This window comes from Quercus lobata, chromosome 7 (genome assembly GCF_001633185.2).
Source record: "Quercus lobata isolate SW786 chromosome 7, ValleyOak3.0 Primary Assembly, whole genome shotgun sequence".
Taxonomy (NCBI): Eukaryota; Viridiplantae; Streptophyta; class Magnoliopsida; order Fagales; family Fagaceae; genus Quercus; species Quercus lobata.
The window spans coordinates 21,256,827-21,271,618 of NC_044910.1; the positions used below are offsets into that span (position 1 = coordinate 21,256,827).

A 14,792-nucleotide genomic window follows, 5' to 3' on the forward strand; every position below is an offset into this window, starting at 1 on the left:
ATCTTCTTACACCGTATAGTTTCCACCAGAACCCCAAGCCAGACCACAGGATGAACCGTCCTCGAAGAAAAGGGACTGCTCAGATGTCCTTTTTTGAATTGAGCTTAGCAATTATACATCCTGTAGTAATTTTGTGACCAAATCTTGGATGTTCTGTGATGGGATACTTTTTCCAACCTCCATTATGAGCATCATTTTTCAGGATTTCAAACTAGAATTTTTGAAAATATCTATTTTCTCAAGGGAAAGCAAGTCTATAAAATCCTGGTTCAAAATGAAGGCACAAGTAATACTCATTGAGTAAATACCACATGAAAAGATAATGTATGACAGTCCAGTTGGTTATCCACAAGGCAAAAGGGGTTTTCTTGATGATTTTTTTGGATTTGGCTTCAAGGGTCAAGGTTTTTATTTGGTCTTTTATATCTGGAGGAAGGTTTTCTATCATATTAAGGATATCATCAGGGGCTGCAAAGGATAAGCCTGAGGATGAGGATGGATCTATAATAGGATATACACACAAGGGTATATATATATATAAAAGGAATTGGTACCCCAATCTCTGGTTAGACTATTCTACTCCCTACCATGAGGCACTCTAGAAACCCATAAACCTATAGTGCGATGGATTACCACTTGGGTGTGTAGTGGTTAAGTTGCCCCAATTCGTTTAAAATTTTTCATTTATTTTAGTATAAAAATCTATTTTTTCTATCTTACATAAGGGCAAAACTTAAATATAGTATCTTAGGTTCCCCTCTTAAATTTTATCTACCTGTCTACTTAAACACACAACAAATGGCATTACTTCTCTTTCTCTTTCATTTTTTTTTTTTGGGTCCAAACTCAAAACCCATTTCGAAAACCAGCGACTTAATCCCAGAAGAAGAAATTGGGTCTTTTGTTCTTCCTCTCTATGCTCTTATATTGATTGTAAAAGTTTGTCATATCCACCCCTAAATTCTTTATCACAATTCACAAACATGTTTGCCAACAGCATGATTGTTGAGATTGACAATCCAAATTTGATCTTCATCAGAGATGCAAGGCCATTCCAATTGTTGATTAGTGCGTCGAAGACCATAGGCCCATACTTTTTAAGGTCGATTTTGTAGTCGTTATGCTTTGGTTTCGTCTGCTTGTCCGAGTTCTACAATAGATTGAGGAAGGTCTTAAGGAGGAGGCGTGTGGGATTGCCCTCTTGAACATGCCTGAGATTTTGATTTGCAAATCAAATTGTATTGGCCATGAGAGGGGAGAGAACTTTTTAGTGGCTTATGATGATGATGATGATAAGAGCTTTTGAAAAGAAGAGAGCAAATTAAAGTTTAAGCTGATGTTTTCGTGCAAGTTCAGGAGAATGGAGGAAAAAACAAAAAAAGAAAAGAAAAGAAAGAATACAGAGAGAGATACATATTTTAAAGCCATTTAGGTTAGATGTTTAATTAGACAAGTGGTTGTCTTCTTCTATGAATTTTGTATATGGGTTTGATGAGTTTGGGATCTAGATTTAGAATGGGTTTAATGAATTTTAGAGGTTGCTGGAATTCAAGAGGAGATAGTGAAGGAATAGAGTTAGTGAAGAGAGCAGAAGAAGAAAGAATCTGAGAGATGAGAGAAAAAATATTTTAAAATTAAAATAAAAAACTACAGTAGCGGTGTATATTTACACAGTTACTATAGCTAGCTTGTATTTTTACACAATAATACATGATCTAATTTGATGCAAGTCAGTTTTAGGCTATATTATGTAAATTTTACATATTTTTTTTATTATGCACCTACTGATATGAATGCTCTAAAATACTTAAAAACGTGTATTACAAGACAAATATACTTTTAAAGTCCATTCCAGTTCCCCTCCCCCAAAAAAAAAAAAAAAGGAGACCATTTCAGTTAGTGGCACATTAGTCAATTCATGAAAAGAACGATGCTAACTTATTATTACTATATTTATAGATGTACCAACATTTTTCCTCAAGATTCAAAGGAAAATAGAAATGCAGCTATACATATGCGTCATCTCCCAACAAGATTTCAACTTTTCCTTTTTGACTTATCTAGAAAGACAAAGACAACAATATCTGGAAAAGGAAATACATTGAATACAAAGGCAGTGATTAGTCCCTAAGAAATCTCCAAGGTCCCATACCAGTCCCTATCCTGCAAAGGTAGAAGCGTGAATGTTAAGGTAACCTGAAATTTCCATGATATGTTAAAATAGTCAGTAAAGAAATTTTTTATTTTTTATTTTATGACATTGAACCTCACCAAGTTAGGGCCCTTTTTGGACCCATCCTTGGGAAGTAAACTACAGTCCACATATACACAACCCTACCCACTAGAATCATGTATCAGGTAATCCTGAGGAACTCCTAGTGGAGATCACACCAAGATCTAAATCTCAACTCATCTCAAGCTTCCAACCACTAGGTTGCACCTTGACGGGTAAGGAAGCTAAAAGAATATATTATCCTCCAACTCAAAAAAGAGGTAAAAGCCGCTAATTCAAAACAATGAGAGCTATAAAATGAAGGAAATGGTCTCTTGCACAAGAAGTTACCTCCAAAAACCAGTGAACGTGCGCAGACTCATATAGATAGACAATGCAATCCAGAGACCAATAAAGCCGTGACTTGAAGATAGTATAAATAAGCACACTATGCTCATTAATGAAACCAAAACCTGGGGACAAAGGGGAATTTAAATTATATGAGAGAGCGCCATGGATATATCTGTTAATTTAAGGAAAGCACCAAGAATGCTATATTTTAACTGGTTGGATACTCAATGCTGGTTAAAATATTCTGGATATTCTTCTTTTACTCATTCTAAAAAACCAAACAAAGATATCATGGGTAGCAACCAAGGGTTTGGAAGACTTGCCATTGAGTAAGCAGAATATGCAAAATCTGAAGCTCCATAGTTGATTCCATCAAAAATAAAGGCTAAAGCATTAATAGGTTGAGTCACTGCAACAAACTGGTAAAACAAAAAATAAAATTATCACAATTGAAATTATTGGGATCGCATAAACTGGGAAAGAAGGGAAGGAGGGAGGCAGGGGATTACCGGAATGCCTACACCTATAAGTTGCAATACATTGACATCCGCTGTAAATAATCTGGGTGCAAATTGTAATACAACTACGAGGACAGCCGAGAGCACTAACCCCAGAACCAAGCCCACCTGGATTATAAAACCATAAGCAATGCAGTGTAAAGCCAAATAAATAATAATAGTCAACAGACCTGCAATACACGAGAAGCAGTGGCAGTGGCCTTGGTGTAATCCTTCTTTGCAAATGCACTTGCAAGGATTGCCTGAAAAAGGTTTGAGTCAATATAGTCTACTGTGGAGACAATTTAGAACAGAATATGTTTCCGGATAGTTTAATATAGTTTAAGATGCTAAGAAATAAAGTCAAGCAGGGCAAGGTGATGACATAATAGTAGCATTATACTTGTATTTAAAAATAAGTATCTTACTTGTCCTGCAACAGCCAAGCCATCAGCAAGCAAAGAGGTTGCCAGCCAAATTTGTAGGCAAACCTGAAATGCAGCCATTGATGTTGATCCCTGTCTCGCAGCCAATGATGCTGCTAGGGTTACACAAAATGTCACAGCTATAACCCTCACCAGTAACAGAGATCCTAAATCCAAACACAGCAAAAAAAAAAAAAAAAAAAAAAAAAGCGAGAGTTAAATTGCAATCAACATGTAGAGTTACTACAGTATTTAGTATACCAAACATGCCCAATATCATAGAATAAGATCATTATGAGTATTCTTTGATAAACCCCAGGAGGAAGGGGGATAGGGAAGAGATTTGAACTAGTGACCTCCACTTCATGAGGTGTAGTCAGCTGATTGTACTACCGCTTAGGGTAAGAGCATGATGAGTATATAAATAAAAGATACAGATAGGTGATGAATAAGAACTAGCAACTAAAATGAAATATTCACTAACAGCCTGATACAGAGAACCAAATATATGTTTCATTTATTATTGAACTTTCCACCTGTATGGTTGGTAGTCCAAATACAGTCATCCTCACATAAACACTGTAACATAACTTGCACAAATATGTGAGATTCAAGGGTAAGTTATGGAGGGTAGTTGTACATTTTGTAATCAGTCAGTTTGCATCCTTACATGAATTATTCATTGAATAAAGTGACATAACTTGCACATAGAGAGTTTCAAGGCTAAGTTATTAAAGAAAGTTTTTTAGGTTTTGTAATCTGGCATCATTCCATAAGGAGTGAAATTTTTTGATAAAAAATAAACAGCTTCATTAATTAATTAAGAACAAGAGGTCATAACCTAGCTCGTAGGATGTAGACAAGAGTAAACCCAATAGTACATAAACAAATTAAGTTCTAAATTTAGCATATCTAAAAAATTGAAAAAGGGAGAAGAAGGAATCATAGCCTTGGTCCACTCCTGAATACTCCTTAAGAGTACATCCGTTAATGTCCCAACCAATGTTTCTTCCCTCAAATATTCACCCACTTTCCTTTGTCTCCAAATACACCACATTAAACATAGGTAAATGGCCTTCAAATATCATTTCCATCTACCAAACCTAACTTTCCAGCACTTGGAGAGACCAATTAACATACATAGCATCACCCAACTAATCCCAAAAAAACAGAACACCAAGCTCCACAATCCACGGCAAAGATACAATGGAGAAAAAATTGATACACATATTCCCCATTCACCTTACACATCATCCTACACCATTCCACAATCATTATACCCTTCCTACCAAAGTTTTTTGTTCTAAGGATCTTACCCATTTGCTGTCCATACCAAAAAAATAAAAGCCACCCTTGATGGAACTTTTACATTCCAATTGCTTTCCAAGTGAATGTTTGTTGCTCCCCATCTCAAAGCTTTATAAGAAGTTTTAACTTGAAAACCCTGACTTGTTGTTGGAAGCCAAATCATTTTGTCATTTTCACGGGATTACAGAATAAAGATCCTCTAAAACATAGCCATAGACTCTAATTCACAGTCACGAAGAGATCGAATTAAAATAGGGTTCCAATGAATGCCACCACTAGTCCATTGCAAATATTCCACTACCTTCCCATCTCCGTCTATTGTTATAAAGAGGCTAAACTCCCAAAAGACATCTAAGAAATTTATACGTTAACCACAAAAAATACTTTTTTGAAAATTTCTCATTGATATCAAACAATGCAAAAAATATTACAGTGGCTTCCAATGTATAGTTGTCTATTGTAAAAAGTTGACGTTATAGATTTCTGTGGATTTGTATACAACAAAACTGAAAGACCAAGTGCCAATGAAAGCTATATTGTATGAATTAATATTTATACAACCTATGTCTTCATGATTAAATAGAAACAGAGTTTCAGATTACACATACATATGCATACACATATTTTGTACAATCTAGAGTTTATGAAAGCATAATGATTTTTTGTTCTTCTCATCATCTATTGAGAAGTCCAAGTAATCAAGTTTCTGCCTTACAATAATTCTCCATTTAACAAAATAAATTATTTCCTTAAGCCTCTAAAAGTCACAAATCAAATGTATACTCAGACATACTGCTTGGATATGTTGTAAACAATCACATATTTGGGGATTCTTAAAAGTACCAAAGACTAGGAGTCTTATTTTGAGTCCTGATAATGGTTTAGTGGCAGCAATTTTACTGAAAAATATATAGATTCTCTTACCATTTTTAAGAAACCGACCAATTTGTAGATCATTGATACTTGGAGGTAAGAGATCAACTTCTTTAATTAATCTCCACAAAAGCATCAGGGAGATTAGGTACCTATAATGGTTAAATATCATGTGAGAAATAGAAGTGGAGACATTTAAAATATTAAGACATCCTGGCCCAGAGTCAGAAATAGGAAATCTAGAAAATAATTAGTAAAAAGCAACACTTACTGAGAAATAACATGGGCAATGGCTGCCCCACTGACACCCATACGGAGTATGAATATAAATATTGGGTCTAGAATAATGTTTGCTACATCTCCTACCACTACATTCAAATTTAACAAACTATTAGATTATATTTAGCTGAAATCAAAAACATGAATCCTGGAAGATATTTTTATAATGAAGAAAAGAGAAATTATTACCCAACTATATCCAGATTTGATATGAAAATATTTCAATTAATAATTAATTACAAGCAAGTTTATTTATTCATAAACATAAATATTTTCATTACATGCTTTTCTCCCCAGCAGTCTACAGGTTGCACATTAAAGTACCCATATCTGCTACGTTCTGTAAACCAAACATTAACCACCTAACCTTGTAACTACTTAAGTTCTCTTCTGCTAATTCATTTTTTTTCACTCCATAGGCAGAAAATTGAGGATAAGGCTGCCAGTCTATCCCAGATTCTGCAAAAGCAAGAGCCTCATGCACTAGGTACAAACTTTTAAGTACAAACACAACCAAGCTTTAGTCCCATAATTTTGGGGTCAGCTATGGTTCCTTTAAAAATTAATTAGGGTCGGTCATGCATATTCTTTTTCACCATTCGATGAAATCCAAAATCATGTAGGACTTATAGGCATAGAAGACATTGACAACATTAGCAACAACCAAGCCTTAGTCCCAAAACTTTAGGGGTTGGCTATAGATTTACACATTAAAGGTTTGTTTGGGATCTACTTATTTTGCAGAAACTGAAGACTTTTTGTTGAAAGTACTGTAAATAAAAATAAAAGTTAGCTGAAATAATACAGTGGGACCCATGAATAGTATCGAAAAGTGCAATAGGTCCTATTATACTATTTCAGCTAACTTTTACCTTTATCTACAGTATTTTCAGCAAAAATTTTTAGTTTTACCAAAATAAGTGAATCCTAAACAGACCCTAATTAGAGTTGGCCATGTGTAATCTTTTTTGCCATTATATGAAATCCAAAGTCATTTCTTTGTTACCTAAGAGCCGAACACATTAAAATTCCATATATTGCATCATGACATAAATCATCACAATGATATTCTATGTGCAACAAGACTGACTTTTTAATTAAAGGGATACTTGTTTCAAAACTTACCGATAGCAAATAAAGGAGTTTTTGTGTCTTTAAATCCTCTAAAAACCCCTTGCATGGCCAGAGAGAGAAGAACTGCTGGAGCACCAAGAGACCTCAATGTCAGGTATTGTTGGGCTGGTTTTAGCATAGGAGAATTCTACAGGAACAGAATTGTGCTGCAGTCATTATATGTAGATTTTAGTTACTTGTATATTGGAACAAAAAAGGGGAGTCTAGAGGCATCTGAAGCCTTTTAGTACATAGAGAGATCATATTTTTGAACTTTTGGAGAAAATAAAAAATGTGAACTTCAAGTAGTTACATCATTTCAATGCAATACTGCAACATTGAAGTTATGAATTACAAATTTCTCCAACCATTTCAAGAGCCAATGTTACAATAAAGAATCAGACTACCTTCCACCCCAATAAACATAAGGAAAACCAACACATGACAGTCAATATTAAATGATGCAGATGGCCTTTTTCACCATCAATTTTGGGAGATAGGATGATGTCATGCATGGGGTCAGCTTTAGGAATAATATTAGCTTATCTCCAAATATGTGGTGCATATAAGGTCTATAATTGTTGCCAATGATCTCTAGCTCAATGACACCTCCTCCCTTGTAAGAGCAAGGGGGAGGGTTATGTTGTGTTCAAGACCCACCAGGTGCATGTATAATTACCAATATAAAAAAAAGTATATAATAGTTGTCATTTCAATTACTGTCATGCTACCAAGGTGCAACAAATAATTTGTGAACAATACTGCTCATTAGTCTAGAGTATCAATCTAATGAACGTAGTATACTTATTTATTCTTAAAATATAAGAAAAGCTGAAAGTATTTCATACTCAATAGCAGTTCCCCACAGTAAAGGCATGCTGCAAATGCTTAATGAAACATTGTCATAAAACTAAAACAGCTAGCACAGCAAGAGTGAAGATAATGAGCAGAGGAGATATCCAATTAATTTTAAGGAAGCTCTTCTATAAGTTCTTTGGATGCATTCTCAGTGCTCATAAGTGATTTCCGAGATAGATAGTTGAAACCCAAGAAAATAAAAATGCTTTATTATATAACCATTTCTTTATAATCATTTGACGAATTGGCATAAAAAGGATTCCATATATAGAATTACTAACACACAGGCTTTAGGGAACAACAAGCATAAAAATCAATTGACTCTAGCACTAGTAAAACTTACAGACTCTACACCCATATAGTTCAATATTGGTTTAGCAGCAAAAATGAGGAACAAAGCTTGTATGATCCCAAGCACGCTACCAATAACCAATGCTGCTGAAGCTGATGGAATTTGCCTTCTGACGTTTGTTTTCCTGTAACTACTGGGAATGAGTGATGACTTGCACGTAGACTCTGGTTTCAAATAGACCACAACTTGTTAATAGGCAACAAAATGATTCCAAAATGTTACATTGGAGGAAAAAGAAAAACATCAGGCATATTGGAATGATAGAAATTATTCCAAAAGATAATTTCAACAAAAGCAAGAGGGTAAGAAGATAAAATTCGCACCAACTTGTGGTATCAGATCTCCCAGTTCCATCTCCTGATTGACAGCATAACCCACCTCCAGTACTCCACTGTCATCTGATTCAATACTCAAACTTTTAGTAGCATCTTCCTCGGCAACGAAAGAGGTTGTAACGCTGACAAGTGGGAATATTGCTATCTTTGATACTTGGTTGAAAACAGCAATAGAAACTCCTACAGCAGCAAGCTCCACAGGACCTATTTGAAGATCAGCCTAATTATCAACACCGAAACCAAATTGTAATATAGTTCTGCAACTTATGATAGCCCAATGATTGATCCAGAGATAAAACTTATAGTTAAGGAACTTGTCATAGCATGTATAAAGCATATCTAGTAACTGTTGCACAATAACTAACAATACCATGCACATAAAAGGGTAAAATGAGTCTGCATAGTACCTGATAACAATTAACATCTAACTAACAATAAATTGAACATGTACATAAATCAGATAGCCTTGTCTAGTAAGGCAATATTTCCTTGGAAGGGCCTTTGGAAAGTAAATGCATTTACAAACATAAGAAATCAAAATTCTTCTTGAAATTCAATAGCCTAAGTCCAAAGCAACATTCTTCACTAAATCAAATTTTGGAATTGACTTATGGAAGGTAAGAAGTTGTATATATCTGTTTTCCCATTGGGGGCATCATGAATACAAGTCTTCTCTGATGCATACCATCATCTTTTAATAAGATTTCACAACTCAAACACAAGTCAACATTGTAACAAACGCTATGCACAAGCTTGCTACAACACATAAAAATGAAAATGAACGGTAAGCACTGACCAATATGGCCAATGAATGCTGTGTCTATTAGAGAAGCAATGGGGTCCGCTGTTAAAGCCAGCGCTGTGGGAAGTGCAATCTGCATTATTTCCTGACCAAGCTCATCGTTTCTGAATACATTCCTGGCAATGCCATTGTAAAGTTGCAAGTTTAACATTTGAACAAGTAATTTGGCCCAAAGAAAAAAAGAACATTCAAATCCAATAAAAAAAAAAAAAAGTTCAGGGCCCAACTTAATCAGGCAAAACAGGAACCATAAAAAAGCCTGATGCAGACAAAAATCCAGTTTTACACTGTATTCATATCAGTAGACAAAAAGACCGTCATAGTTCATATGGGGTTGAATCAAATACCTATGATTTTTCATTGAGGTTACTTCTCAGTTTAAATAAATAAACTAACAGTGTTTTATTTACAAAGTAAAAACACCAAATATTATAAATAAATAAATAAAACACCACCAGTGGCAGAGATGGAAGGCCTAGACAGAAACAATGTTAGTATTTAAGTTTGTACCTTGTGCCTTTGAACAACACAAAGAGGGGCATCTCCCCCATGCTTTTCCACGGACAGGAAATGGTGTCTAAGGCCATGACTGGAATTGGGTCTTCCACGTTGAGTAAAAGGAATCAAACAGTACTGGGTACTTTGCAAAAAGATAAATTCATTGGCTTGAACAGCCAAAGAAAGAATACCATATAATCAAGAATTTACAAACACTGGCAAGAAATTCACTTCATTTGAATAAACAACAAAATATATGAATGCTTTAATGGGGGAAGTAGTACATTCAAAGTTCAAACAAAAACAAAAACAAAATGGTGATGAGGAAGGTAGAACTAACCGTTAGACCACCCCCAGACAGCAAGATTCTATGTCAGCCTTCCCTAGTTACGAGAACCCAGAATGACACCCACCATTAATATATATATATATATATATATATATATTTAAATATACTAACTTAATAGATAAATAATCATATCGTATCCTCTGCCGATTGGTGATTTTGACAAAGGTTCCTTTACTCAACAAAGCACGAAGCTAATTACTGATTTTTAATTCTATCAACCAAAAAAAAAAAATACTGATTTTTAAATTCTAATAAGCAAGTACACATTTTTTTTTTTAATTTATTTTCAATAAAATAGTTCCATGCGTTCGAAAAGTTTTCAAGGCTATTGTGGAGATACTAAATAAGGTTGACAATCCTAACAAATTATTTTCTCCTTTGCTTCTTGACTGCAGATCTCTCATGGCAAATCTCACACAGGTCCGGGTAACACATGTTATTAGAGAGGCAAAAAGGTGTGCTGATTTTTTTTTTTTTTTGGCTAAGAAAGGATGTTGTATGAGGGAGGATTTTGTTGTATTTGATGATTTCCCCTTCGGATGAATTAAATAGACTTCTTGTATCTGATAGGAATGGTATGTACTGTTATAGGCAGGTAGCCAATACTTTGGCCTCTGTGGCCAGCTTGTAATATCCTTTTTGTTGAATATCATGCCTGTTAACCAAAAAAAAAAAGTTTTCATAACTTATATGTACTAGTCGCTAAACCGTGCGATGCACTGCATATATTAAAAGACAATTTAAGTTCATGTGTGCTTGCAAAGGATACATACCTAAATAGTTCTTGCGGTAGAAATAAAAGTCTTATCTTTGAGATAAAGAACTGATGTAAACAAACTAACCTTACATAAAAAAATAAAATAAAAAAAATAAAAAATAAAAAAACATAAAACTGATGTCACGGGAAATTCAGCCATATAGTAGTAATATATAAATCTCTTAAAACCTAAACCTAAACGTAAGGACTAAATATTTATGCGCCTTCTCTTGCTTTCCTGATGTATTTGGTTAAAAACATAAAACTGATGTCACGGGAAATTTAGCCACATAGTGGTAATATATAAATCTCTTCAAACCTAAACCTAAATCTAAACCTAAACGTAAGGACTAAATATATAAACAAACTAACCTTTCAAAAGCTGAACTTTATAAGCTAAAATCTATACCGTGAGTTGTAGATCTTGAATGTTATACCGTGCGTTTAGGGCTTCCTACATCTGGAGAGAGAGAGAGAGTTTGCAGAAATCAAAGAAAATCTCTCTATAGCTTAAGAAACACAATATAATAAAATCAAAGAGATAAAATTTTCAGAGGATAATAATATTTTATGATAGCGCAGTTAGAATTTTGGTTTAATTCTTGAACACTGAATTGGAAATTGATTATATGAGTATTCAATGGTGAACAAAGTACTATGTATTAATTAATATATAAACAAAACTAACCTTACAAAAGCTGAACTTTATAAGCTAAAATCTATACCGTGCATTGTAGATCTTGAATGCTTTAGGGCTTCCTACGTCTGGAGAGAGAGAGAGTTTGCAGAAACCGTGGCTTTATATTTCTTAACTTGAGAGAGGGGTAAGGTTGCTAGGGTTTTGAGGAGTTATAATTTTTATTTGTTTTTTATTTTTTAAATATTGTGCTGACGTGGAAAATTGTGGTTTGCAGAAACCGTGGCTTTATATTTCTTAACTTGAGAGAGGGGTAAGGTTGCTAGGGTTTTGAGGAGTTATAATTTTTATTTTTTTTTTATTTTTTAAATATTGTGCTGACGTGGAAAATTGTGGTGCCAGCAAAGGCTTCGGTTTTATATATATATATATATATATATATAGATTAGATAATAAATTATTTTAAGAATATTTTTATATTACTTTCATTAAAATTATATAAAAAATTGTTTACAAAATAAGTTACTTTTTATTTTTCTATAAAAAGTTTTTAAAAATATTTTATAAACTAAGAATGAGTTTAGCATCAGCTTTTAAATTTTAGATTTTAACTTAGCTTTTTACAACCTTTATTTTTTCGTTTTTTCTCACTTTTTTCAAAATATAGGCATATTATAACACACTTTTATCAAAAAGTTTTCAACAAAATATAAAAATAAAATAAAATATTTAGATTTTAACTTAGCTTTTTACAACCTTTATTTTTTTTGTTTTTTCTCACTTTTTTCAAAATACAGACCAAGACACCAATCAGTTTTTGGTGTAGGCAGGGATTGAACCCCAAATCTCTTATACAACCATCAAAAATTTTACCAGTTGAACTAATTGGAACCCACTAAAAAATAGTATATAAAAGTTAAAAGTTAATGCCAATCAAACATTAATACTATTAGAGTATCCGTTAACCCCCTCTTTTGGAAAATTTGGTGTTACAGTTTGTCTATGAAAAATCCAAAAAAAAAATCTAAAAGTAAATTAAAAAAAAAAAAAAAGGGTCACCCGTCATACACACCGGTCAATATTGTATTTCATTCTCTTTGGCTAGGAAAGCCTCCCTCAGTTATGAATCTAAACGTACCCAAAAAAAATATAAAAGTTTTATGAATCTTTTTTTTTTTTTTTTTGTTGCTGTGTAATTGTTTATGCAGGGGCTAGAACCCATGAGTTGAAGGTCACTAGTAAGACCAGGTACCACTTGGAGCAGCAGGCCTGGTGGTTAAAAGTTTTATGAATCTAGATAATGGTTTTAAAAAAAAAAAAAATTTTGGATGAATATCTAATTTATTAGTCAACAAAGTGGTTTAGTCTAGTGTATGTATATTATAGTCTTCACGGTTTATCATTTTTCTAATGAAATTGGACCATCTTTATCCATAAGTGTATCTATCTTCTAATGTATCCGATTCCTCTACTTCCCTTGACTTGACAGGAAAAGAATAAAAATTCAGCCACGGCTTTCTTGATATGATTCTAGGTAATCCACTAGTAGGGTTTCTTCTTCTTTTCTTAAGAGTCTACTTCGATATGACAAGAAGTATGCCCACATGGTAAAAATATTGGGATTATCACACGTAGAATCTTCATACGTACAATTTATGGTGGAGTTTTCTTAATATTATTAAAATATTTATTTAATTTTCTATTTTATAAATTTTTCCCTAAAAAACCGTTTTTGTACTTTTTATAGATGAATTACTCTAATTAAGTTTTTGTATTTAGGTTTTGCTATCAATTTTTTTTTTTTTTTTTTTGGTTCACTTCATAACAACTAATCAGTTACTAGGACAGTCCTAAGTGGGTTCATTGGGTTATGGAATATGTAACCACTGTGCAATACACCTTGCTTGTTAATGGACACATCACACAATCCTTTACTCCTCACAAAAGACTTCGACAAAGAGATCCCTTATCTCTTTACCTATTCCTTTTGTGTGCAAACATTCTATCCATAGCTTTCATGAGGGCAGAAGCTTGCAAAGATATCAAAGGTGTTAAGTTAGGTAGAAATGGAGTTTCTTTTACACACCCTTTGTTTGCAGATGACTCTTTACTCTTTTTCAAAAATGACAGTCGATCCTTAACAAAAATCCAGTCTATCTTGGCTTGGTATTGCTCTATATCTAGTCAAGCAATAAATTTGGCTAAGTCTGATCTGTTTTGCTTGCCTAATATACCCATGGAGGATCAGCAGGCTTTAGCCCAGACCTTATAAGTTAATCTTGTCCATTGTTCTAGTAATTACCTTGGCCTCAATTTTAAGCTTAGGGGGAAAAGAATATCTGATTTTCAATTTCTGGTTGACAAGCTTAGTGCAAAGTTGCAAGGTTGGAAAGCCAAGCTCCTCTCCCAAGCAGGTTGAACTACCCTCATTTCCTCAGTTCTTCAAGCCATGCCCTTATATACTTTTGCTTGTTTTAGAGTTCCTGAAACAATTTGCAATAGAATGGATGCAGCCACTAGGGCATTTTGGTGGGTACATGATCAAGGAGTGAGGAAATTACACCTTATTCATTGGGACAAATGTGTGCAAGCCAAAAAGAGAAGGGGGTATTGGGCTAAAAAGGTTTGGCCTTATGAATTAGGCCATGTTAGCAAAACAGTATTGGAGAATTTGTACTGAACCTCAATCTCTCAATGCAAAAATTTTTAAGGCTAAATATTTTCCCAAGGGATGCATCCAGAACTGTTTACCTAAACCACACCATTCTTGGTTTTGGAGGAAAATATTAGATCAAAAAAATACCAAGCTTAAAGAAAGCAAGTGGCTTGTAAGGAATGGGTCTAATATACCACTCAAACATCCTGCTTGGTTTTCCTGCAGTGATTAGCTTATTTAGCATCATAATCTCAACTCTGGCACTGTGTCTAACCTTATTGACCATTCTGCACGCACCTAGAAACCTGACTTAATCTGTTCCCTTTACCCTCATACCATTAGTGCTAAAATTCTTAAAACTCCCATCTCCAAGGTAGGTGCTGGCCAAGACAAATTGTTGTGGAAACATTCCAAGTCTGGTAAGTACCAAGTGAAAAAAGCCTACAACCTACTCCTTACTGACCACAATTCTATGTCTTCTAGCCACACC

At 34.0% G+C, this 14,792-nt stretch overlaps 1 protein-coding gene across 3 annotated transcripts; it reads right to left on the bottom strand.

The window, feature by feature from the left end:
* Nucleotides 1–1,915: 1,915 nt before the first annotated feature.
* LOC115953042 (protein DETOXIFICATION 42-like) lies at nucleotides 1,916–10,835 on the bottom strand. 3 transcript variants are annotated; one of them, XM_031070474.1, is made up of 13 exons: nucleotides 9,916–10,835; nucleotides 9,400–9,521; nucleotides 8,592–8,807; nucleotides 8,260–8,432; nucleotides 7,071–7,206; nucleotides 5,938–6,034; nucleotides 5,718–5,818; nucleotides 3,489–3,652; nucleotides 3,252–3,323; nucleotides 3,073–3,189; nucleotides 2,887–2,982; nucleotides 2,564–2,685; nucleotides 1,916–2,163 (listed from the first exon to the last, which is right to left on the bottom strand). In XM_031070474.1, the coding sequence occupies exons 1-13, from the start codon at nucleotides 9,990–9,992 to the stop codon at nucleotides 2,121–2,123; spliced, it is 1,536 nt and encodes a 511-aa protein (XP_030926334.1). In that variant the 5' UTR covers nucleotides 9,993–10,835; the 3' UTR covers nucleotides 1,916–2,120. The 3 variants fall into 3 exon arrangements, with proteins under 3 accessions (XP_030926334.1, XP_030926336.1, XP_030926335.1); XM_031070476.1 differs by having other exon boundaries at nucleotides 7,071–7,145; nucleotides 8,340–8,432; nucleotides 9,916–10,833; XM_031070475.1 differs by having other exon boundaries at nucleotides 10,244–10,830.
* Between the last annotated feature and the right edge of the window lie 3,957 nt (nucleotides 10,836–14,792).